Raw genomic sequence first — 25,459 nt, forward strand, 5'->3', positions numbered from 1 at the left:
CACACTACATTAACACTGCACTGAGAGAGAGGGGTTAATACAGACACACTGACTGGACACTCCAGTACATGAACACTGCACTGAGAGAGGGGGGTTAATACAGACACACTGACTGGACACTCCAGTACATTAACACTACACTGAGAGAGAGGGGTTAATACAGACACACTGACTGGACACTCCAGTACATGAACACTGCACTGAGAGAGAGAGGGGTTAATACAGACACACTGACTGGACACTCCAGTACATTAACACTGCACTGAGAGAGAGAGGGGTTAATACAGACACACTGACTGGACACTCCAGTACATGAACACTGCACTGAGAGAGAGGGGTTAATACAGACACACTGACTGGACACTCCAGTACATTAACACTGCACTGAGAGAGAGAGAGAGGGGTTAATACAGACACACTGACTGGACACTCCAGTACATTAACACTGCACTGAGAGAGAGAGAGGGGTTAAAACAGACACACTGACTGGACACTCCAGTACATTAACACTGCACTGAGAGAGAGAGAGGGGTTAATACAGACACACTGACTGGACACTCCAGTACATTAACACTGCACTGAGAGAGAGAGGGGTTAATACAGACACACTGACTGGACACTCCAGTACATTAACACTGCACTGAGAGAGAGGGGTTAATACAGACACTAGACTCTACAGAGGGAGAAAGAATGAAAGAAAGACTCATACAGAAAGACAGATATGATGTGAGACATGGTGTGATGAGTTTCTCACCTCTCTTCTGATATGTCTGCAGCGATGCCCTGTCTCCGGGATGAGTCCTGACTGGGCTCCAGGTCAGGAAATCAGAAAGAAATCATCAGTCAGCTGCCAGGAGCTGTGCTGCTGCTCCTCCTCTCTAGTTCAGCGGCTCACTGATCCACCAGGACCTCTCCAGTCACCAGTGCTTGTCTCTGCTCCCTGCCACCAGGAAGCTCCACTCTCAACCTCTGTGCAGCACTGAGGAACAGGACATGATCCTCACGTCTGGGCTGACCAAGGCTGAGAGGAGAATAAATCTGAAATCAGCTCCTCACTGTTTTTACAGATCTACTCCCAGTAAGGTCACCAGCATGAAATCTTAAGCGCCTGTAGCTGGCCAATCCTGGAGCGGATCAGACTGCACTTCAAGTCTGACTGACAGACCTGTAACACCTGGAGCAGATCAGACTCCACTGCGAGTCTGACTGACAGACCTGTAACACCTGGAGCGGATCAGACTGCTGTACACTGGGAGTCTGACTGACAGCACTGTAACACCTGGAGCGGATCAGACTGCAGTGCACTGGGAGTCTGACTGACAGCACTGTCACACCTGGAGGGGATCAGACTGCAGTGCACTGGGAGTCTGACTGACAGCACTGTAACACCTGGAGCAGATCAGACTGCACTGCGAGTCTGACTGACAGATCTGTAACACCTGGAGCGGATCAGACTGCTGTGCACTGGGAGTCTGACTGACAGCCCTGTAACACCTGGAGCGGATCAGACTGCTGTGCACTGGGAGTCTGACTGACAGCACTGTCACACCTGGAGCGGATCAGACTGCAGTGCACTGGGAGTCTGACTGACAGCACTGTAACACCTGGAGCGGATCAGACTGCTGTGCACTGGGAGTCTGACTGACAGCCCTGTAACACCTGGAGCGGATCAGACAGCTGTGCACTGGGAGTCTGACTGACAGCCCTGTAACACCTGGAGCGGATCAGACTGCTGTGCACTGGGAGTCTGACTGACAGCCCTGTAACACCTGGAGCGGATCAGACTGCTGTGCACTGGGAGTCTGACTGACAGCCCTGTCACACCTGGGGCGGATCAGACCGCAGTGCACTGGGTGCCGAGGGATGCACAGTGACAGAGTCATGTCGAGGGTTGGGGTTAACACTCTGGACTCTGGTGTTTCTGTCAGTGAAGACAAGCCTGTGTGAGAGGAGATGGCGTGTCTTCTTGTCCTGACGGACAAGTTCAATCTTCTGGAAGTTTCCCCGAAGAGTGGGAACTGCGAGGGATGGAGAACAGGAGGCCCTTCTTTACACAAAGGGTGGCGGGTGTTTGGAACAGGCTGCTCAGTCAGGCCCTTGGAACAGGATTCCCTAGTCCTCACTCTCCAAGGTCCTGTGTATGAACCCCAGCCCGCAAGCAGCCGTCTGCCTGTCCCCACAGAGAGGAAGCACAGGTCCACCTGCAGGAACTTGGTGTCCTTATCAGGCTGCGTTTTTCAGACACAACCCAGGATGACTGAAACCCACCAGCACACACTCAGCCTCAGCTTACTCCCCCCACCGCGCTCCTCTCGTCCACGTCCCGTGGGTCTTGATGTTTCCTGTAACCTAAACTCTGCACCTCCCCCTCCACACGCACGCACTCAAATAGGGGCCCTCATCTCCAGCCAGTCACACTGCCTCTTCCTGGCTGACCCATTGATCCTGATCTGTCAGGGAGTGTGTGTCAGTGATCTGTGACTCTACACTCTCAGCTCTGTGCTGGTGTCTCTATAGCAGGGTCAGTGTGTGTGTCTGTGATCTGTGACTCTACACTCTCAGCTCTGTGCTGGTGTCTCTATAGCAGGGTCAGTGTGTGTGTCTGTGATCTCTGACTCTACACTCTCAGCTCTGTGCTGGTGTCTCTATAGCAGGGTCAGTGTGTGTGTCTGTGATCTGTGACTCTACACTCTCAGCTCTGTGCTGGTGTATCTATAGCAGGGTCAGTGTGTGTGTCTGTGATCTGTGACTCTACACTCTCAGCTCTGTGCTGGTGTATCTATAGCAGGGTCAGTGTGTGTGTCTGTGATCTGTGACTCTACACTCTCAGCTCTGTGCTGTTGTCTCTATAGCAGGGTCAGTGTGTGCGTCAGTGATCTGTGACTCTACACTCTCAGCTCTGTGCTGTTGTCTCTATAGCAGGATCAGTGTGTGTCTGTGATCTGTGACTCTACACTCTCAGCTCTGTGCTGGTGTATCTATAGCAGGGTCAGTGTGTGTGTCTGTGATCTGTGACTCTACACTCTCAGCTCTGTGCTGGTGTCTCTATAGCAGGGTCAGTGTGTGTGTCTGTGATCTGTGACTCTACACTCTCAGCTCTGTGCTGGTGTCTCTATAGCAGGATCAGTGTGTGTCAGTGATCTGTGACTCTACACTCTCAGCTCTGTGCTGGTGTCTCTATAGCAGGGTCAGTGTGTGTGTCTGTGATCTGTGACTCTACACTCTCAGCTCTGTGCTGGTGTCTCTATAGCAGGGTCAGTGTGTGTGTCTGTGATCTGTGACTCTACACTCTCAGCTCTGTGCTGGTGTCTCTATAGCAGGGTCAGTGTGTGTGTCTGTGATCTGTGACTCTACACTCTCAGCTCTGTGCTGGTGTCTCTATAGCAGGGTCAGTGTGTGTGTCTGTGATCTGTGACTCTACACTCTCAGCTCTGTGCTGTTGTCTCTATAGCAGGGTCAGTGTGTGCGTCAGTGATCTGTGACTCTACACTCTCAGCTCTGTGCTGTTGTCTCTATAGCAGGATCAGTGTGTGTCTGTGATCTGTGACTCTACACTCTCAGCTCTGTGCTGGTGTATCTATAGCAGGGTCAGTGTGTGTGTCTGTGATCTGTGACTCTACACTCTCAGCTCTGTGCTGGTGTCTCTATAGCAGGATCAGTGTGTGTCTGTGATCTGTGACTCTACACTCTCAGCTCTGTGCTGGTGTATCTATAGCAGGGTCAGTGTGTGTCTGTGATCTGTGACTCTACACTCTCAGCTCTGTGCTGGTGTCTCTATAGCAGGGTCAGTGTGTGTGTCTGTGATCTGTGACTCTACACTATCAGCTCAGCGCTGTTGTCTCTATAGGCTCTATAACAGGTTCTGTATCTCTGTGTCTCACTGTCTGTGTCTTTGATCTGTGACTGCGCTCTCAGTTCTGGGTTCATGTCTCTGTGCTACAGCAGGAGGGAAACCACAGATCGTGTTTCAGAGAACTCCGAGTTCCTGCTGCTGTTCTTCAGTTTTGTGTTCTGTCAGTCCACAGCACTTCTTAGAATCACAGCTTCAAACGTCCTTCACTTAAGTCTCTGCTCCATCAGAGGTAATTGAGAAATAAGGATGCTTTCTGTTGAACAACACATTGTGTTTGTGTTAAATGAACTGATGCTGATGGAGAGGTGGGGCAGTAATTCTCTTAGTCATAGAAACAGCTACAGCTACAGAAACAGCTGCCCTGCCCCCTTTAATAACAATATGACAATAACAACATTATTGTTGTCATCATCATAATGGTTGTTAAGTCACATAGCTTTATCTAAGGCAGTGGAGGTCACATACAAGGAACAGTCATGAAGGACAACTAGGTAAACTGCAGGGTCACAGTATGACCGTGACTGGTCATGTTGTAACCAGTCTGGGTCAGATGATATGTATAGATACATAGATGTATAGAGATCTGAACTGTAGGGTTACAGTGTGACCCAGACTGGACCCCTGATCTCTGGACTGTAGGGGTACAGAGTGAATCAGACTGGACCAGTGATCTCTGGACTGTAGGGTTACACTGTGACCCAGACTGGACCCCTGATCTCTGGACTGTAGGGTTACAGTGTGACCCAGACTGGACCAGTGATCTCTGGACTGTAGGGGTACAGAGTGACCCAGACTGGACCGGTGATCTCTGGACTGTAGGGTTACAGAGTGAATCAGACTGGACCAGTGATCTCTGGACTGTAGGGTTACACTGTGACCCAGACTGGACCCCTGATCTCTGGACTGTAGGGTTACAGTGTGACCCAGACTGGACCAGTGATCTCTGGACTGTAGGGGTACAGAGTGACCCAGACTGGACCGGCGAGCTCTGGACTGTAGGGGTACAGTGTGACCCAGACTGGACCAGTGATCTCTGGACTGTAGGGTTACAGAGTGAATCAGACTGGACCAGCGATCTCTGGACTGTAGGGTTACACTGTGACCCAGACTGGACCAGTGATCTCTGGACTGTAGGGGTACAGAGTGACCCAGACTGGACTGGCGGGCTCTGGACTGTAGGGGTACAGTGTGACCCAGACTGGACCAGTGATCTCTGGACTGGAGGGTTACAGAGTGACCCAGACTGGACCGGCGGGCTCTGGACTGTAGGGTTACAGAGTGACCCAGACTGGACCAGTGATCACTGGACTGTAGGGGTACAGAGTGACCCAGACTGGACCAGTGATCTCTGGACTGTAGGGGTACAATGTGACCCAGACCAGACTGGACCAGTGATCTCTGAATTGTAAGGTTACAAAATGATATTTATGTAATATATTGGTTAATTAATACTGACATATATTACTTTTCTGGTATATTGTTTTATTCAATACAATACAGACAGACACAACCGTTTGTGTACATGAAATTAGACATTTTTAATGTCATTGAATTCAGTCCTGAAACGTTGTTTGACTGCAGTGATATGTTAGATATGTTACAGTGCTGTGGTGTGCATGCTTCGTGTTTACATCAAATACAGTAATAAGCTAAGCTCACAAGCACTCAGAGACATCAGACATCCATATTAACACATGCACACACTATGGGCAATCTTCATCAGACTCCCAGTGCCGAGCAGTCTGATCCTCTCCAGGTGTTACAGGGCTGTCAGTCAGACTCCCAGTGCACAGCAGTCTGATCCGCTCCAGGTGTGACAGGGCTGTCAGTCAGACTCCCAGTGCACAGCAGTCTGATCCGCTCCAGGTGTGACAGGGCTGTCAGTCAGACTCCCAGTGCAGTCTGATCTGCTCCAGGTGTGACAGGGCTGTCAGTCAGACTCCCAGTGCAGTCTGATCCTCTCCAGGTGTTACAGGGCTGTCAGTCAGACTCCCAGTGCACAGCAGTCTGATCCGCTCCAGGTGTGACAGAGCTGTCAGTCAGACTCCCAGTGCCAGCAGTCTGATCCGCTCCAGGTGTGACAGAGCTGTCAGTCAGACTCCCAGTGCCAGCAGTCTGATCTGCTCCAGGTTATAATGTTGTCAATAACTATGTGTGCAACACCATAGCCTAGAAACACCCAGAAGAAAACAGCACAACAGAAAATTGTACTAAATGACTGTGCTGGTTAATTATTAGTTGATTGATGCTGTAACAGCCGCAACCCTGATTGTTTAAAAAATTGTGCATCTTGTGTTTTTTTTGCAGAAGACCAACTCTCTGCAAGTCAGTAAGAAAAGTTTATGAATGACTTCCTCTCGCTCGCCCTGTGCTCGCTCTCTCTCTCTCTCGGGCTCCAGCGCCGCGCTCTGACTCAGGGGAGTCGGCTCTCGAACCCACTCGAGTCAGTCTCTCGCCACGCATCCCCACACTCCCTGTGCTCCCCTGCTCGCGGGGAAACTGGAATATTCCGCCCTGACTTCCGGCCGCCTGCCCAGCTGACCTGCTGACCTGCTGACCGCAGCCCGGGGCGATGGACAGCTCAGACAGCGCGGTGAGTCTGAACTCCTCTCTCCTCTCTCCATCGCCGCGCCGCGGAGACACTGAGCTTCAGCAGGGTCCCGGTGTGGCAGGGCTGGCCGAGGAGAACTGACCACGCCACGCTGAGCTTGGCAGGGATCAACCTTCTCTGGCCCTGTCACGTCTCGTGCAGCTAACACCTGCCATGTCAAAACACATGAATAGGCGCATACCGCTATACCACTATACTACTATACTCTGACACGCTATAACACTGCTGTACCACTACACTAAACCATGCTATACTGTACCTCTATACCACACAACCCTACATTGACAAAATATAACTGGTGCTGCACCACTATCCTATACCATGCTATACCACTATACTACACTGTTCACTCCAGTAACTCCAGTACCACCAGTACCATGCTGTACCTCTATACTATACCACTATACTACACCACTCTATACCTCTATACTATACCACTGTACATCGACACAATATAAGTGGTACTATACAACTATACTACACCACGCTATACCGCTGGTACTATACTGCTATACTACACCACTCTAGACTACAGCGCTTTGTATAACCCACATGAAGCATCACACAGTACATGCAGGACACAAATTTATCATAAAATGCCCTGAATTTAAAATTTTCTTGAGCTGCAGCTCTGGCTGTAGCACGAGGGCGTTGTCGTCTGTGTGGACGAGCTGAAGGTCTCCCGCACAGCTGGCTGCTGGCCTCCCGGGGGCGGCGCAGGGCGCTGTGTCTGGGGCTCCGAGGTGGTTTGACACTCTGAGATCATCACACACTAAATTTAGACAGCTTCTAAATACAGTTCATGTGCCCATTATCAAACCACATTATTTGCTGAAGTGAGGCCGAGGGCTGTTGGTAACTGCGATCACACCTTTCACACTATCACACTACCAAATCTGTAGTTTTTCTCTGTGATCCCCGGCCCCATCAGGGACAGACCCCAACTGACCGGGCTCTGTCAGTGTCACCCACAGCCAGTGTCCAGAGTGACTGCAACACATCTCTCTGTGCCTTAACCTGATCTCACTGGGCTTTACTGCACTGAACTGAGATTTTACCTTGATCTCACTGTGATTTACTGCACTGTACAGTGCTTTTACCCTGATCTCACTGTGATTTACTGCACTGTACAGTGCTTTTACCCTGATCTCACTGTGATTTAGTGCACTGTACTGTGATTTTACCATGACACGACAGTGAAGCTCATGTAAAATAAACCTTTTCGTGTTGGCGAATATACACACGTTTATACAGAAAAATATATTTCTTTTTTTATTTTTACTGCGCTGAACTGAGATTTTACTCTGTTCTCGGCAGGAGTTCTCATCTTCATGCAGCTTTTGGTGTTATAAGGGAAGACATTTTCCCATCTCCAAAATCGCCTGAAATTAATTTACTAGAACATCTTATCTCCAGAGCTATAAAACCACTGACCAGTCGGCGACAAATTTTCAACCCGAAGAGGCGAAAGTGAAGATAATACCACCTAACACAGCCCCACCTGGATCATTCACCAGTCCGCTCCCCACACACCAGCTCTCAGTGGGGAGGAGAGCAGAGTGATGGAGCCAGTTCAGATTATCAGGAGGCCATGACTGGTGAAGGCCAGGGGGGAATGTGGCCAGGACACTGGGGTAACACCCCTACTCTTTTAGACAAACGCCCCGGGATTTTTACTGACCACAGAGTCAGGACCTCGGTTTTACATCTCATCTGAAGCACGGCGCCTTTTCTCAGTGTAGTGTCCCCGTCACTATACTGGGACATTAGTATTGTTATTTTATTCTGTGGCTCCTGGTTCAACCCAGAAATAAACTTTCTCATGTTGCGTCACTTCTCCACTTGCCGCACGTCCAGTAGATGTGTTTATTCCAGTCTTTCTGTCTGAATTCCGCAACGCGCAGACCAGGGCTGCAGCGGCGTCTCTTCTGCATTCCAGTCCTAAACACGCAGAGACAGCACAAACGCTGACGGGATGGTAAAGTGCTAAAAAAACTCAATATAACTCAACCGGGGGAAATTCCCGCTGGTTTCAGAAACGTCCATTTCGACGTGTATCAAAAGGAAATGTGCCAACAATCGGAAAACACATTTAAACAGCGAGTCACTAAAAACACAGACATTTGCTTCACATTTGAAGCCTGAAGCTCGACTTCATAAACATAAACTGCTACACAAAATTATTACTATTACTATAACAGTGCTTCTGCAGAATCAACGCGAGCTTCTAAATTTTGCTGTGCGATCAAAAATCCCCCCAAATTGTGATGCTTTTTCAAAAAATGAATTTTAAACTACTTATAGACATAAACTGGAGTTGCATAGTGTGGATTTAGAGTGATCCAAGTTAAATATGTCCTCACAAGGGCCTGAAAAAGAATACATCTGTAGACTCAGAAATACATTAATATAAACGCATAAAAAGCAATAAATGTATTGCTTTATTTATTATTTGAAATTATCATTTAATATACGAGTGTAATATTCAAACCCTCCAATTAAAGATGAGATGAATTTGAGGCCGGGCTTGTGGATAATATAGACGTGAATACTGATCTCTTCATTTGAGTTTTATTTTAATTTACTTGCGTGTCCAAAATAAAACCGTCATATATTTAAAAATAAAACCGAGGTGTTGTTCCATCGCTGACAGGAAGGCGTGAGAGGCCGTTCAGAAGCCGTAAACTTGACGACGGAGGGGCGAGGCACAACGCAGGACACGCGCTGCCAGCCATCCCCACGCGCAGGGGTGGCTTCTGGCCCCTTCTCCTGCGGTGTTCTTCCTGACTCGGGGCTTCGCGCCACTAACCTCTTCTCTTCGGACCCCTGACCGGGCTGCCGGCGGCCGCGGGTCCGAGGAGGAGCAGGCGACGGGTCAGGGCGAAGGAAGAGGTTCACCTTCTCAGGCTTAGCGGAGGACAGCAGGGCGGCGGTCGGGGCTGCGGGGGGCGGGCTGACGTGGTGGGGGCGCCCCGGAGAGGCCGCGGGTACACGCAGAGGACCGGCGGGACCCGCCGCCAGAATCATTCGCCCGGCGCCTGGCCCGCTGGCCGAGCCGGGCCCTCGCTTCGGGGGAGAGGCCCCAGCGCTGCAGCCAGTCATTTCAGTTTAATGGGTTGTTGCATTTTTGTTTCTTTTTAAAAAAGAAAATCGACGGGCGGTCCGTGCTTGACTGTGAACGGCGTAGCCCAACGCGCGGAACGGGACCAGTATCCGCGGTTCTTATACTGGTGTTCGGGTGTGGCTGTCGTGCAGGGCTCGCTCTCTCTCTCTCTCCCCGCTGACGGGGGGAAATTTCCTCCTCGCCCTGGGTTTCGGAGAAGACGCACGGTGACTCATTCCGAGAGCCGCGTTCAGAAACGCGTGCCATGCAGAGGACTCTCGCACCCAACGCCAGCCTTACTCGTCAGATTGTGCCATACTGGTTCCACAGATGACTGGAGAGCCAGCCCCCGGAGTGCACTAATTGCATTGACCACATCATAATACCTTAATCCACAGATTGCATCAGGCTCTCCAGATCACACACTATATATTCACCACATCATAATACCTTAATCCACAGATTGCATCAGGCTCTCCAGATCACACGCTAGATATTCACCACATCATAATACCTTAATCCACAGATTGCATCAGGCTCTCCAGATCACACGCTAGATATTCACCACATCATGATACCTTAATCCACAGATTGCATCAGGCTCTCCAGATCACACGCTAGATATTCACCACATCATGATACCTTAATCCACAGATTGCATCAGGCTCTCCAGATCACACGCTAGATATTCACCACATCATGATACCTTAATCCACAGATTGCATCAGGCTCTCCAGATCACACGCTAGATATTCACCACATCATGATACCTTAATCCACAGATTGCATCAGGCTCTCCAGATCACATGCTAGATATTCACCACATCATAATACCTTAATCCACAGATTGCATCAGGCTCTCCAGATCACACGCTAGATATTCAACACATCATAATACCTTAATCCACAGATTGCATCAGGCTCTCCAGATCACACGCTAGATATTCACCACATCATGATACCTTAATCCACAGATTGCATCAGGCTCTCCAGATCACACGCTAGATATTCACCACATCATGACCACTCTGTTCCTCTTCTTACTCTAAATCTGTTTCCCATATTGCACCACTCTTAATCTCCTTATTCGCTCCACTCTTGGTTCCGAGCTCGGACCCCTTCCCTCGGCTTCCGGACAGCAGGTCCCAGAACCCCCCGCGGCCCGACAGCCCCCTCCTCCCAGCAGCGCGGACACGCGTGGAGCTCGCAGGAGTCGCGATAGCGCCGTGGTGTGATTATTCAGGCGCCAGAGCTCGATGACCAGGCGTGGCCACAGCAGAGTCCGGCGAAGAGACAAAGACGGTCGCTTCCTGTACAGAGCGAGGTGTGGGGCTGTGGACTGACCACAGAACGCGAGGAATGTCGCTCAGAAATCACTTTTCACCGGGGACATCGGCATCCAAAACTGCCTGGCTTCTCCTCCTGGCCGGCGGACGAGGAGACTCGAACCCTGCTCAGGAGGAGGAGTGCACCCAGGGGCAGAGCAGGAGGCTTGAGACAACAGCCACGGGAGGCGTTTGAGTTCAGTTGGATTCGTAATGATGGTGATGACGTGCAGCTCTGCGAGATTGACCTGGCATTATTATCCCTCTCGAACTTCAGTTCGAAACTTCCATTTCAAGACTGTGAACAAAGTGCCTTTGTCGTGTCATCTTTTTCAGACAAAAGAGACGCTGCCCCTGTGTTTGCAGTGCATGTAATACCGTTCTGCAGTGTCTGTGTGAAAGAGAGTCACTGCACTGTTAACTCACACTGCTGGACAGATAGAGACATACAGTACAGCCCCTGTGTGTGCAGTGCATTTAATACTGTTCTGCAGAGTGTGTGTGAGACAGAGTCACTGCACTGCTAACTCACACTGCTGGACAGATAGAGACATACAGTACAGACCCTGTGTGTGCTGTGCATGTAATACTGTTCTGCAGAGTGTGTGTGAGACAGAGTCACTGCACTGCTAACTCACACTGCTGGACAGATAGAGACACACAGTACAGCCCCTGTGTGTGCAGTGCATGTAATACTGTTCTGCAGAGTGTGTGAGACAGAGTCACTGCACTGCTAACTCACACTGCTGGACAGATAGAGACATACAGTACAGCCCCTGTGTGTGCAGTGCATTTAATACTGTTCTGCAGAGTGTGTGTGAGACAGAGTCACTGCACTGCTAACTCACACTGCTGGACAGATAGAGACATACAGTACAGCCCCTGTGTGTGCAGTGCATGTAATACAGTTCTGCAGAGTGTGTGTGAGACAGAGTCACTGCACTGTTAACTCACACTGCTGGACAGAGCTCGTGGTTGTGATCACGATCATGAGTGTGAGCGTGTTCCTCTGCCCTCCTGGGCCTCACTGTTCCTGTCTGCCCAGTCCCGCTCTCCCACTGCCTGTCTGACTCCCAGCTCTCCCCCTGCAGTACAATGGAGGAAAGATCACCCTGGACGCCAGTGACCTGGATTTGTTTGAAGACTACAGCAACGTCGCTGAAAATTACACCTACAACGACTCCTGCTGTGAAGGCCTGGGGGACGTCTGCACCCAGGGGGCCGGCCTCGGGTTCAAGAGGCTCTTCCTGCCGGCGCTGTACTCCGTGGCGCTGGTGCTGGGCGTGCTGGGCAACGGGCTGGTGATCGCGGTGCTGTGCCAGTTCCGCAGGGGCTGGAGCGTCACCGACACCTTCATCCTGAACCTGGCCCTGGCCGACACCCTGCTGGTCGTCACGCTGCCCTTCTGGGCTGCAGAGGCTGCGAGGGGCTGGATCTTCGGCACGGCCATGTGTAAGATCCTGGGAACGATCTTCAAGGTGAGTCTTGAGACTGGACAACAGGGTTGATGTACTGGAGTGTCCAGTCAGTGTGTCTGTATTAACCCCTCTCTCTCTCAGTGCAGTGTTAATGTACTGGAGTGTCCAGTCAGTGTGTCTGTATTAACCCCTCTCTCTCTCAGTGCAGTGTTAATGTACTGGAGTGTCCAGTCAGTGTGTCTGTATTAACCCCCCTCTCTCTCAGTGCAGTGTTAATGTACTGGAGTGTCCAGTCAGTGTGTCTGTATTAACCCCTCTCTCTCAGTGCAGTGTTAATGTACTGGAGTGTCCAGTCAGTGTGTCTGTATTAACCCCTCTCTCTCTCTCAGTGCAGTGTTAATGTACTGGAGTGTCCAGTCAGTGTGTCTGTATTAACCCCTCTCTCTCTCAGTGCAGTGTTCATGTACTGGAGTGTCCAGTCAGTGTGTCTGTATTAACCCCTCTCTCTCAGTGCAGTGTTCATGTACTGGAGTGTCCAGTCAGTGTGTCTGTATGAACCCCTCTCTCTCTCAGTGCAGTGTTAATGTACTGGAGTGTCCAGTCAGTGTGTCTGTATGAACCCCTCTCTCTCTCAGTGCAGTGTTAATGTACTGGAGTGTCCAGTCAGTGTGTCTGTATTAACCCCTCTCTCTCTCAGTGCAGTGTTAATGTACTGGAGTGTCCAGTCAGTGTGTATTAACCCCTCTCTCTCTCAGTGCAGTGTTAATGTACTGGAGTGTCCAGTCAGTGTGTCTGTATTAACCCCTCTCTCTCTCAGTGCAGTGTTAATGTACTGGAGTGTCCAGTCAGTGTGTCTGTATTAACCCCTCTCTCTCTCAGTGCAGTGTTAATGTACTGGAGTGTCCAGTCAGTGTGTTTGTATTAACCCCTCTCTCTCTCAGTGCAGTGTTAATGTACTGGAGTGTCCAGTCAGTGTGTCTGTATTAACCCCTCTCTCTCTCAGTGCAGTGTTAATGTACTGGAGTTGATCCCCCTCTGTCTCCTTCTCTCAGGTCAACTTTTTCTGTGGCATTTTCCTCCTGGCCTGCATCAGCCTGGACCGCTACCTGTCCATTGTTCACGCTGTCCACATGTACTCCCGCCGCAAGCCCTGGGCCGTGCGGGTCAGCTGTCTGTGCGTCTGGGCGCTGTGTTTCCTGCTGGCTGTGCCCGACCTGCTCTTCCTGGAGGCTCTGTCAGATAGCCGCCGAGGGGGCAGGGTGGAGTGCTCCCACAACTACCAGCGCTTCACCACCAACTCCAGCGACTGGCGCCTGGCCTCCCGCGTGGTCTACCACGTGATGGGCTTCTTCGCCCCCTCGCTGGTCATGGTCTACTGCTACGCCTGCATCCTGCTCACTCTGAGGAGGTCGCAGGGCGCCCAGAAGCAGAAGGCCATCCGCATCATCCTGGCCCTGGTGGTGGCCTTCTTCCTGTCTTGGGCGCCCTACAACCTGACCCTGCTGGCCGACACGCTCCACTCCCAGAGCAAGATCAGCGACAGCTGCGGCCGGCGCACGGCCCTGGACATCTCCCTGGTGGCCACCTCCTCGCTGGGCTACCTGCACTGCTGCTTCAACCCCATCCTCTACGCCTTCGTGGGCGTCAAGTTCCGCCGCAACCTGCTGGAGCTCCTGCGCGCCCTGGGCTGCAAGATCAAGGGCCACGCCCGGCCGAAGCCGGCCTCGTCCTCCGCCACGCGCCGGACCTCCATGTGGTCCGAGTCCGGGGACGTGTCCTACTCCACCGGGATCTGAAGGAGGGCAGGGCGGGTAGTGGGGGAGAGAGGGAGGAGTGGGAGCTGTCCGCGTGCGCGTGGGGGCAGGAAGCTGATGGTCTTGCGTTTCGGGGCAGGGAGGACAGCAGGAAGCGCGATCCAGGCTGGGAGTCGTATTCGTCTGTTAAACCCATCTCTGCCTGTGGCCCCCGATCCGGGCGACGTCTCACCAGAAGCTCTCTGGCCCAGACCAGCGGGGAGAGTCACCCCCTGCAGTCTAACCCAGAGGAATGGCTTTTGGAGAGCAGACACCAACTTAAGCAGAATAAGCAGAATGCAACAAGTCCTTAAGAGAAACCTTTTTTTCTTAATTTTTAAAAAGTTACTTTTCTAAAAATGTCAAGGAAATGAATGCCAGGTGCTAGGGATACTGTGTTTTGTATCTGTGGGATCAGTGCAAATCTTTTAGAATATGAATCTATGCTGTACATTGCTGAAATGTAGATACATAATATGCTGTATATATGTGTTTCTGAAGCTAAAATTGTACCTTTATTTCTTTTAAACACAGATGTTTGCACGAAACAGAGCAGACTCATACTCAAACTCAGAATCAGAGATTCAGGCTCAGTCTCAGAGACTCAGAGACTCAGAGACTCAGATTTAGAGACTCGGAGACTCGGAAACTCAGACTCGGAGACTCGGAGACTCGGACACTCGGACACTCGGACACTCGGACACTCGGAGACTCGGAGACTCGGAGACTCAGACTCGGAGACTCGGAGACTCGGAGACTCGGACTCAGAGACTCAGACACTCAGAGACTCAGACACTCAGACACTCAGACACTCAGACACTCAGACACTCAGACACTCAGACACTCAGACTCAGGCTCTGTGCAGAGTCTGACACACAAGCTCATTAATGGAGGTGACCTGTATCACAGGGCTGTGGGGGAAACTGGGTTATCCTGCTGTTGATTGCTTGAGGGGAGGGGATCGCGTTTGAGGGGTACAGGGGTGGCTGGGGTCTCTTGAACTGTTGCTAAATATATATATAGTGCAGAATATATCACTGTTCTATGTTTCTTCCACACATTTGAGCTCAATAAAGTCTATCTTTGCCCTCTGTGTATCTCAACGCTGGCCTTTGTGGGGGGGGGGGGAGGGGAGGCTGAGATCTCCCAGGGAAGAAGCCGGAGGAGATTCTGGGATCGATGAGCTGCACCGGAGCCACCGCACAAGAAGTCCAGGGTGGAGAGCAAGGAGATCCAGTCATCCCGAGACTTTCTGAGGGTTATGTGACTTTGTTTCGGTTCCAGACGCCCCGTCGGAGCCCTCCCCGGAGAGAGGGACACGTCGGAGGAGAGGCGAGAAACGCTGATGTGTTTCTGAACTCTTCACCCTCCTGGCACCGATCGTATCTGTCTCTCCGTATGACTCTCTCATTCTCACTCTCTCTTTCTCTTTCTTGTACTTCACCTCCTTTCTTCTCAATGGGCGAAGGAGCTCAGCGGCAGTGACAGGCCCGAGCCGGCTGGGGGTTACCGTCAGCGCCCTGGGGGCGGGCTGCTGTCCTCTGTCCCCACCGCAGCGAGGCGCACAGCGGCTGGATGAGATCAGGACAGGCTACCCAGCCTCTGCTGACGAGACAGGCTCACTGACAGACAGACAGAGAGAGAGAGAGAGACAGGCTCACAGACAGACAGGTGCACACAGAGACAGGCACACAGACAGACAGGTACACATAGAGACAGGCTACCCAGCCTCTGCTGACGAGACAGACTCACAGACAGACAGACAGAGAGAGAGAGACAGGCTCACAGACAGACAGGTGCACACAGAGACAGGCACACAGACAGACAGGTACACATAGAGACAGGCTACCCAGCCTCTGCTGACGAGACATGCTCACAGACAGACAGACAGAGAGAGAGAGACAGGCTCACAGACAGACAGGTGCACACAGAGACAGGCACACAGACAGACAGGTACACATAGAGACAGGCTACCCAGCCTCTGCTGACGAGACAGGCTCACAGACAGACAGACAGAGAGAGAGAGACAGGCTCACAGACAGACAGGTGCACACAGAGACAGGCACACAGACAGACAGGTACACATAGAGACAGGCTCACAGACAGACAGGTGCACAGAGAGACAGGTGCACAGAGACAGACAGGTACACACACAGACAGACAGGAGAGAGAGAGAGAGAGAAAGGCTCACACACAGGCAGACAGGCAGAGAGAGAGAGAGACAGGCTGATACACAGACAGACCAGTGCCCACACGAACACAGGCACGAGCAGACCGATGGGGGCTGACGGGACAGACGGGTCTCTGGAGCAGCACGCTAAACCACACCAGACAGAGACAGACTGAACAACGAGGCTTGAGATTCGCCTGCGCCCGAGAGAGCAGCCGCTCGCGATCTCACGCTCTGCCTGACTTCCTGCCACGGCATTCAACTGCAAACCCGCAGCTCCGCGCCCGGCTGCAGCCAGCCTTATCTGAGCAGCGCCGTATCACTGGCAATAATCTGCACCCCACTTCCGAATGGGGTTTCTGTCATAATCTTCTTCCCTCTCGGCACTTTCTTCAGCAGGAGTTTCACAACTTCCTCTCGCTCGACGCCATCCGACTCCTCCCGCGCGGAGCCGTGTTTACAATGGGACAGCTGTGCGGACAAGGGTCGTGCTCCCATGGCGAGGGCGAATATCGGTGCGGTCCGGGGCGGTGCAGCTACATGAGACTTCCTGTGAGGCTGTTGAAGCCGATACTGTGGCTGTGCACTTCATGGATGACAGCCTCTAATCTGGTCACAGTCTTTACACAAACGGTGGTGGGAGGGTGGAACAAAGTGCCCAGCCACGCTGCTGATTGAAAACTCTAAAGACACAGCTGGAGGAGGTCAGGACAGGAGGCTCTTGTTTACACAAAGAGTGGCAGGAGTCTGGAACAAGCTGCCCGGCCAGGCTGTTGAAGCCGGTTTCTTTCAGCTGTCGGCTGGGTGAGTTCCTGGGACCAGCTGACCACTGACTACCCAGCCTCTTCATGCTTGTAAGCTTTCCTGTGTTCCTATGCCGGCTGGACGCTCCTCTGTAGGGAAGCGATCGAGTGTGACTTTAATCCTCTTGTCTCTGCACTGCAGGGTGACATGCTCTCTGCGGGTGTTAACCCTCAGTCCTTGGCGCCCAAGCCAGTCCTTGATAACACGCCTACAGCTGCAGTCCAGGCCTACAGCAGAGTCCGGACACGAGTCTGGCAGACCTTCCCAGACTCGGTCTGCGCCACACAATTCAGCCACAGGAGCCACAGACCTGCTGCTGGATCTGTCCAGAGCCCAGAGCACTCAGCGCTCACACAGGGCCCCTGTGCTGGATCTGTCCCAGAGCAGCCCTGAGCCCAGAGCACTCAGCCCTCACACAGGGCCCCTGTGCTGGATCTGTCCAGAGCCCAGAGCACTCAGCGCTCACACAGGGCCCCTGTGCTGGATCTGTCCCAGAGCAGCCCTGAGCCCAGAGCACTCAGCCCTCACACAGGGCCCCTGTGCTGTATCTGTCCAGAGCCCAGAGCACTCAGCGCTCACACAGGGCCCCTGTGCTGGATCTGTCCCAGAGCAGCCCTGAGCCCAGAGCACTCAGCCTTCACACAGGGCCCTGTGCTGTATCTGTCCAGAGCCCAGAGCACATAGCGCTCACACAGGGTCCCTGTGCTGGATCTGTCCAGAGCCCAGAGTACTCAGCGCTCACACAGGGCCCCTGTGCTGGATCTGTCCCAGAGCAGCCCTGAGCCCAGAGCACTCAGAGCTCACACAGGGCCTTGTGCTGTATCTGGACAGAAATACCTGCAGCTCCTTCAGGGTCCTGATACCTCTAGCAGTGCCCACCAGTTTGAAGACTCAATGATATAGCGTAAAAACACATCAGTCCATTTTCTAACAGCTTTATCTGATTCAGGGCTGTGGGGGAGCCGGAGTCTTATCCCAGCAAGCAACGGGCAGGAGGCAGGGTACACCCTAGGGGCGATGCCAGTCTATCGCAGGACACACACACAGGCACACACACACGCTCACAGCAGGTCCAGTTGTCCCAGAAGCCAATTAACCCACCAGCATGTCTCTGAACTGTGGGAGGAAACCCATGGGAACACGTGGAGAACATGCAAACTCCACACAGACAGCACCCCAGGAACTGAACCCAGGGCCCCAGTGCTGCCAGGCTATCCCATCATTTTAATTTCACATGACAATATAAACTCGTCTAAGCCTAACCGACACGTCACCCTGCGTCTGGGGCGCTCGGAAGACAGGCCAACAATAGCTCGTGTGTGGGAGCACCGAGAATCGACTGTGTGTTTTCTTTCCGTCATTTTAGGCGTTTGTGAACTCCCTGGACCTGCGCCCGGGCACGATCTGACTCTCCGAAAGCGCCCCGGAAAAGGGCGCCCGGCTCGGATCGCTCCCGTGTAAAACCGTCGGCAGGTCCGGTCGCTGCGAGAGCGGCGCTGTCTGGTCCCCCGCGTTGCCTTGGCGCGCCGCGCCCTCTGCTGGCCGCCCGGTGAAGCGCTTTCTCCCAGTAACGCTCCTCCAGTTTATATGTAAATATCTTATGATCTGTCTGGATTGTAAATGTCTGTAGATTCTTTGTTTTATGTCAACTGTACTTGTTGTGCTCTGATTGCGACACTGATTGTGCTCCCTGGTCGTGTCAAGAGCGCGCCTTGAACTGAACTGAAGTCAGTGCTGAAGATGAGCCCTCATCTGGGAGGGCAGGCTCGCCGCACGGCACCTCCCTGTCGGACTTTCCGTCCCGACAGGGGAGGAAGAAGTTATTACAGCCATGAGATCAATCTTAAAAACACCATTTGCTCTTGCCCAGGCGACGCGATCGCGGTGGGGCCGGCGGGTACAGTAGCGAGCGCAGAGCGGGGACTGTCAGTGTTGAAGCGCATGAAGACGGTCGTCGACAAGCAGGGTCCGTCTCCTCCAGAGACTCGGGCTTTAAGAAGGCTTCACGGACATGAAATCGACAGATTTAAATATCACCTTCCCCAGTTTTGCGATGGTATCCAAATTATAGTCCATCTCGTGAATGATGTTTTTTTTTTCCAGTATTTTTCGTGTTGTTTTTTTTTTTAATAAAAGACGAGACAGCAACCGGGTGGGCTATCACTGTCACTCGGAACCTGAAACTCAAAAGTTTTTTTTCTTTTTTTTATCGTCGAACACAAAAAAAGAAAGAAAATAAATAAAGAAAGAAACAGAAACCGCGGTAAGTTTTTGCGAAACATCGCGAAATCCGCAGAAATTATTTTTCGCCTTTGAGAAGAGAAACGCGTCATCTTCTGTTTAAAAACGAAACCCACAGTTTCCAGTATTTCGCGCCCGACTGGCGAAGAATGAGCGGCAGACGAAACTAAAACACGCTGGTGAATGAGGGCCGCATCCTCTCTCTGTCCCGGGACCCCACTCGAGTCCGCCTCACGCCACGGCTACCCTGCTCGCGGGGAAACTGGAATATTCCACCTGCCCTGCTGCCCTGCTGCCCTGCTGACCGCAGCCCGGGGCGATGGACAGCTCCGACAGCGCGGTGAGTCTGAACTCGAGATGAAATTCAGCTTCATTTCCTCCCGGTCGCGGTCGGGACCCTCCGGCCAGTCTGAGCCCCTCCGGTGGTCAGCGGCCCGTCCAGCTGAGCCCGGAGGGAAGCCCGGGTCCCGGCCTCGGCAGCGTGGGCAGGCCGCTTGTTCCAGCCCCCCGCCACGCTTGGCGTAAAGAAAGGTCCTAGCTTTATCGGCACGTCCCCATAGTTCCAGCCTGTGTCCGCGGGGTTCTGGTCTCGCTGGTGCCGGATGGATGGACGCTGTACTGTCCCGCTCTGCTGTAGAGATTTGTCCGTGTTTCGGGAGAGGCCAATCTGTCTGACTCGGAGGTGTCGGCACACCTGTGTCGTGTTCGCGTCTCGCAGTCTGAAGGGATTCAGGTCTGCCCAGTGCGGGACCCTCCTGGGAATCTGGGAATGGGTACCTGGATCTGCTGTTCCGCCAGCCTGTCCGGCCGTCCCTGTGGTCTCCCTGGAAGACCGCAGCCCCTCCTGTGGCTGGCGCCGTATCCCATGGCGAAGGTGCAGGTGACCTGTGGGTGACCTGTGCTCCCGGGGGCCTGCCCTTTCCTCTTCCTCCTGGAGCGCTGGAGCGCGTGCGTCTGTCGGGGGGCTGTGATTCTCCAAGTACCCCGCAGTCCTGGGCAGCCGGCTCAAACACAGTGATCACCTGTTTGGGATTATCTCCTGATCACTGGTCACCTCATTCTCGCCCCTCTGCTATCCCTGTGTAACACTTATCATCAGAACGGGGCTGGGAAGTTCTTCTGGAGCTCAGGTAACTGAGGGATTTGGAGAAACAGGGAATGGTCTCTCAGGCTCTGTCTGGGGGTGGGGGTCTCTCTGCAGGTCTCTCGTAGTTCAACACGGCGCCCTACAGCAGTGAGAGACCAGTTATTGTGCCTGTGGACATCAAAGTCGGAGGCCTATAGGCACTTTAACTGGATGGTGCGTGATTAATGGCCATTGTGTGTCTCCCAGGTGGGGCTGCTGTGCGTCTCCCAGGTGTGGCTGTGTGTGTGTCTCCCAGGTGGGGCTGCTGTGCGTCTCCCAGGTGGGGCTGCTGGGTGTCTCCCAGGTGGGGCTGCTGTGCGTCTCCCAGGTGGGGCTGTGTGTGTGTCTCCCAGGTGGGGCTGCTGTGCGTCTCCCAGGTGGGGCTGCTGTGCGTCTCCCAGGTGGGGCTGCTGTGTGTGTCTCCCAGGTGAGGCAGCTGTGTGTGTCTCCCAGGTGAGGCTGCTTTGTGTGTATCCCAGGTGGGGCTGTGTGTGTGTCCCCTCGTGTATAAAGTGCTTTGGGATCCTTTAGGATGAAAAACGCTGTAGAAAAGCAAGGACTGACAGCTGTTGTTATTATCACCTGTCTGTCCGTGAGTCTCTGAGTCAGGATGTGTTTCCCTGCAGTACAATGGAGGAAAGATCACCCTGGACGCCAGTGACCTGGATTTGTTTGAAGACTACAGCAACGACACTGGAAATTACACCTACATCGACTTCTGCTGTGAAGGCCTGGGGGACGTCTGCACCCAGGGGGCCGGCCTCGGGTTCGAGAGGCTCTTCCTGCCGGCGCTGTACTCCGTGGCGCTGGTGCTGGGCGTGCTGGGCAACGGGCTGGTGATCGCGGTGCTGTGCCAGTTCCGCAGGGGCTGGAGCGTCACCGACACCTTCATCCTGAACCTGGCCCTGGCCGACACCCTGCTGGTCGTCACGCTGCCCTTCTGGGCTGCAGAGGCTGCGAGGGGCTGGATCTTCGGCACGGCCATGTGTAAGATCCTGGGAACGATCTTCAAGGTGAGTCTTGAGACTGGACAACAGGGTTGATGTACTGGAGTGTCCAGTCAGTGTGTCTGTATGAACCCCTCTCTCTCTCAGTGCAGTGTTAATGTACTGGAGTGTCCAGTCAGTGTGTCTGTATTAACCCCTCTCTCTCTCAGTGCAGTGTTAATGTACTGGAGTGTCCAGTCAGTGTGTCTGTATTAACCCCTCTCTCTCTCTCAGTGCAGTGTTAATGTACTGGAGTGTCCAGTCAGTGTGTCTGTATTAACCCCTCTCTCTCTCAGTGCAGTGTTAATGTACTGGAGTGTCCAGTCAGTGTGTCTGTATTAACCCCTCTCTCTCTCTCAGTGCAGTGTTAATGTACTGGAGTGTCCAGTCAGTGTGTCTGTATTAACCCCTCTCTCTCTCTCAGTGCAGTGTTAATGTACTGGAGTGTCCAGTCAGTGTGTCTGTATTAACCCCTCTCTCTCTCAGTGCCGTGTTAATGTACTGGAGTGTCCAGTCAGTGTGTCTGTATTAACCCTTCTCTCTCTCAGTGCAGTATTCATGTACTGGAGTGTCCAGTCAGTGTGTCTGTATTAACCCCTCTCTCTCTCAGTCCAGTGTTAATGTACTGGAGTGTCCAGTCAGTGTGTCTGTATTAACCCCTCTCTCTCTCAGTGCAGTGTTAATGTACTGGAGTGTCCAGTCAGTGTGTCTGTATTAACCCCTCTCTCTCTCAGTGCAGTGTTAATGTACTGGAGTGTCCAGTCAGTGTGTCTGTATTAACCCCTCTCTCTCTCAGTGCCGTGTTAATGTACTGGAGTGTCCAGTCAGTGTGTCTGTATTAACCCCTCTCTCTCTCAGTGCAGTATTCATGTACTGGAGTGTCCAGTCAGTGTGTCTGTATTAACCCCTCTCTCTCTCAGTCCAGTGTTAATGTACTGGAGTGTCCAGTCAGTGTGTCTGTATTAACCCCTCTCTCTCTCAGTGCAGTGTTAATGTACTGGAGTGTCCAGTCAGTGTGTCTGTATTAACCCCTCTCTCTCTCAGTGCAGTGTTAATGTACTGGAGTGTCCAGTCAGTGTGTCTGTATTAACCCCTCTCTCTCTCAGTGCAGTGTTAATGTACTGGAGTGTCCAGTCAGTGTGTCTGTATTAACCCCTCTCTCTCTCAGTGCAGTGTTAATGTACTGGAGTTGATCCTCCTCTTCCTCCTTCAGATCAGCTTCTACAGCAGTATTTTCCTCCTGGCCTGCATCAGCCTGGACCGCTACCTGTCCATCGTTCACGCTGTCCACATGTACTCCCGCCGCAAGCCCTGGGCCGTGCGGGTCAGCTGTCTGTGCGTCTGGACGCTGTGTTTCCTGCTGGCTGTGCCCGACCTGCTCTTCCTGGAGGCTCTGTCAGATAGCCGCCGAGGGGGCAGGGTGGAGTGCTCCCACAACTACCGGCGCTTCACCACCAACTCCAGCGACTGGCGCCTGGCCTCCCGCGTGGTCTACCACGTGATGGGCTTCTTCGCCCCCTCGCTGGTCTTGGTCTACTGCTACGCCTGCATCCTGCTCACTCTGAGGAGGTCGCAGGGCGCAAAGAAGCAGAAGAACGTGCAGCTGATCCTGGCCCTGGTGGTGGCCTTCTTCCTGTCTTGGGCGCCCTACAACCTGACCCTGCTGGCCGACACGCTCCACTCCCAGAGCAAGATCAGCGACAGCTGCGGCCGGCGCACGGCCCTGGACATCTCCCTGGTGGCCACCTCCTCGCTGGGCTACCTGCACTGCTGCCTCAACCCCATCCTCTACGCCTTCGTGGGCGTCAAGTTCCGGCGTAACCTGCTGGAGCTCCTGCGCGCCCTGGGCTGCCCCAGCAGGGCAGCAGAGAACAAGACAGAGGAGGAGGAGGGAGAGAAAAACTGTGTTGTGTACAGAGCCGGGGGCGAGCAAGTCAGAGCCGGGCCCTGAGTCAGGGCCTGGGCGGTATTTCCCCCACGTGCTGGAGGGGGGGGGGGGGGGGCAGAGGGACATCCGACTGAGCTCGGCCCTGGTCTGTACAGGGCGAGAGTGAACCTGGGCTCATGAGGACAGTAACTGGCTCAGCTCAGTCCCTGAACTGAAATGTGAGAATTATACATAGTAAAATGATCTGTAGCAAAATGAAAAGAAATTCTGAAATGAGATTGTAGATCTCTGCATCCTGCAATGACAGATGAGGGCACACACAGGTCCCAGAAGGGTCCGCTGAGACTGACGTCTGACTTGCACAAACACACTGTTAGACCCTTGTCAGGAAACCACACGACTGGAGGCTTCTTCATTGCAGTAAAGACAGGAGCTAGCAGCTTGTCTCTCGCCCATTTTCTCAGGGACAGCAACAGGCCTGTAAGTGTGTAGATTAGAAATATTTCCATACAAAAACACACAGGATTGCTCAGTAAGGGTTTGTGGCCATATACAGTACAAAATCAGACAGTTCAGTCTTGGCCAATCTGCCAGAGTCCCACACTGTTCCCACTGTATGTAGTTAGATCAGACACAGGACACGAAATCTACACCACAGTTCATGAGACCCTGACTGTCTGGAGCACAGAAACACATCTAGAGGAGTTTCATTTTGTAACAGAACGAGCACGAATGCTGAATGTCTTCGATATGCATATATACTGGACACGTACTGTATGTGTCTACATGTGAGTAAATCTGCACATTCACAAGCTCACACTCACACACACATGCAAGGACAATCTGAGACTCCATTTCACAAAGTCAACCCGTCTCTGGGGGCTGGGAGGAATCTGAAGCACCAGCAGAGAAACACGGGAGAACATGCAGACTCCACACAGACTTACCCCTCAATCCGCAATCACACCCAGCAGACAAACTCACAAACTCAGGGAGAACATGCCGACTCCCCACAGACTGACCCCCCAATTGGAATCACAGCCGTGAGGCCGCAGCTCTGTCTCCCCTTTGAAAAGTCTCTGCACCCCAAAGCATGTTGTTCAATATTAGCGGATACTGTTGTACTATAAGCTCATATACTATTAGATTATAATAATATACTGCACCTCACGCTACAGCTCTGACAGATGAACAAACTCACCGGTCCGGTCCGGTCCGTTTCGTTTGGCACATCACACCGACCCAGAAACAGCATTTCTCACCAGGAGGCCGCTGTACCTTAGGAACCGGGTCATTCTGTACTGTCCCGTCTTTTCTCAGAACCGGGCCCTGTTTCGTTATTCTGTACTGCCCGACACTCGTCTTTTCTCAGAACCGGGTCCGGTTTCCTCATTCTGTTCTGTCACGTCTTTTCTCAGAAAAATTGGGTCCGGTTTTCCTTTTCCGCACTGTGTGCAAATTACTGATGTTTTAAGTGAGTTTCGCTCATTTTAAAAATCACAACATTGATTTAAAACACGATTGAAGCTGAACAGAGCGGGTCTCCGCCCTCTTGCGGTGGGAGGGCCGTATTGCAGCAGCGGTGCCGTGAAATCCTTTCCAACGGAAAAAAAGTGTCTTCGTTTTTCAACACGTAACTGAGAATGGAAACAGTACATCTCACAATAAAATCTTTCGTTTAAAATGTCTGGAATTGATTTGAGCTGTAAAAATTTCGTTTTCAAATATGAATTTAATATTTAGTCATGTATCTGCCTGTCTGTGTCTGTCTGCTTGTTTATCTCCACCTCTCTGCCTGCCTGTCTGTTTGTGTATCTGTACCTACACTCTCACACAAATCTACACTTCCACACACACCTACACTCACCTACACTCTCACACAAATACTCTCAGTCACCTACTCTCACACACACATACACACACCTACACTCTCACACAAAGACCTACGCTCTCAGTCACCTACTCTCACACACACAGTCATAAATATATGCACACACTCTTCTACACACAGTTATACACACACCTACACTCTCACACACACCTACACTCACACACACCTACACTCTCACACACACAGTCATACACACACCTACACTCTCACACAGACACACCCAGACACACTCACAGAAATACCCAGACAC

General features: G+C 52.4%; 2 protein-coding genes across 2 annotated transcripts; both read left to right on the forward strand.

Moving 5' to 3' along the window:
• The first annotated feature begins 6,290 nt into the window (after nucleotides 1-6,290).
• cxcr3.1 (C-X-C motif chemokine receptor 3, tandem duplicate 1) lies at nucleotides 6,291-15,194 on the forward strand. Its single transcript, XM_088905569.1, has 3 exons — nucleotides 6,291-6,446; nucleotides 11,984-12,370; nucleotides 13,363-15,194. Exons 1-3 carry the CDS (start codon nucleotides 6,426-6,428, stop codon nucleotides 14,104-14,106), a joined length of 1,152 nt encoding a protein of 383 aa, XP_088761695.1. The 5' UTR covers nucleotides 6,291-6,425; the 3' UTR covers nucleotides 14,107-15,194.
• A 3,392-nt stretch (nucleotides 15,195-18,586) lies between these two features.
• Nucleotides 18,587-25,002, forward strand: LOC148815006 (C-X-C chemokine receptor type 3-like). The gene is made up of 4 exons (XM_088905643.1): nucleotides 18,587-19,340; nucleotides 19,437-19,658; nucleotides 21,071-21,457; nucleotides 22,644-25,002. The coding sequence occupies exons 2-4, from the start codon at nucleotides 19,638-19,640 to the stop codon at nucleotides 23,379-23,381; spliced, it is 1,146 nt and encodes a 381-aa protein (XP_088761769.1). The 5' UTR covers nucleotides 18,587-19,340; nucleotides 19,437-19,637; the 3' UTR covers nucleotides 23,382-25,002.
• The last annotated feature ends 457 nt before the right edge of the window (nucleotides 25,003-25,459 follow it).

Source organism: Atractosteus spatula, chromosome 25, assembly GCF_055471065.1.
Source record: "Atractosteus spatula isolate fAtrSpa1 chromosome 25, fAtrSpa1.hap1, whole genome shotgun sequence".
In the NCBI taxonomy this organism is placed as follows: Eukaryota; Metazoa; Chordata; class Actinopteri; order Semionotiformes; family Lepisosteidae; genus Atractosteus; species Atractosteus spatula.

Bases quoted from the DNA above. Each gene is read 5' to 3' on its own strand.
- cxcr3.1 (XM_088905569.1), top strand. From the start codon at position 6,426: ATGGACAGCTCAGACAGCGCG. The intron at 6,447-11,983 runs GTGAGTCTGAAC...CTCCCCCTGCAG, and splicing joins TGGACAGCTCAGACAGCGCG to TACAATGGAGGAAAGATCAC. The intron at 12,371-13,362 runs GTGAGTCTTGAG...TCCTTCTCTCAG, and splicing joins TCCTGGGAACGATCTTCAAG to GTCAACTTTTTCTGTGGCAT.
- LOC148815006 (XM_088905643.1), top strand. From the start codon at position 19,638: ATGGACAGCTCCGACAGCGCG. The intron at 19,659-21,070 runs GTGAGTCTGAAC...GTTTCCCTGCAG, and splicing joins TGGACAGCTCCGACAGCGCG to TACAATGGAGGAAAGATCAC. The intron at 21,458-22,643 runs GTGAGTCTTGAG...TTCCTCCTTCAG, and splicing joins TCCTGGGAACGATCTTCAAG to ATCAGCTTCTACAGCAGTAT.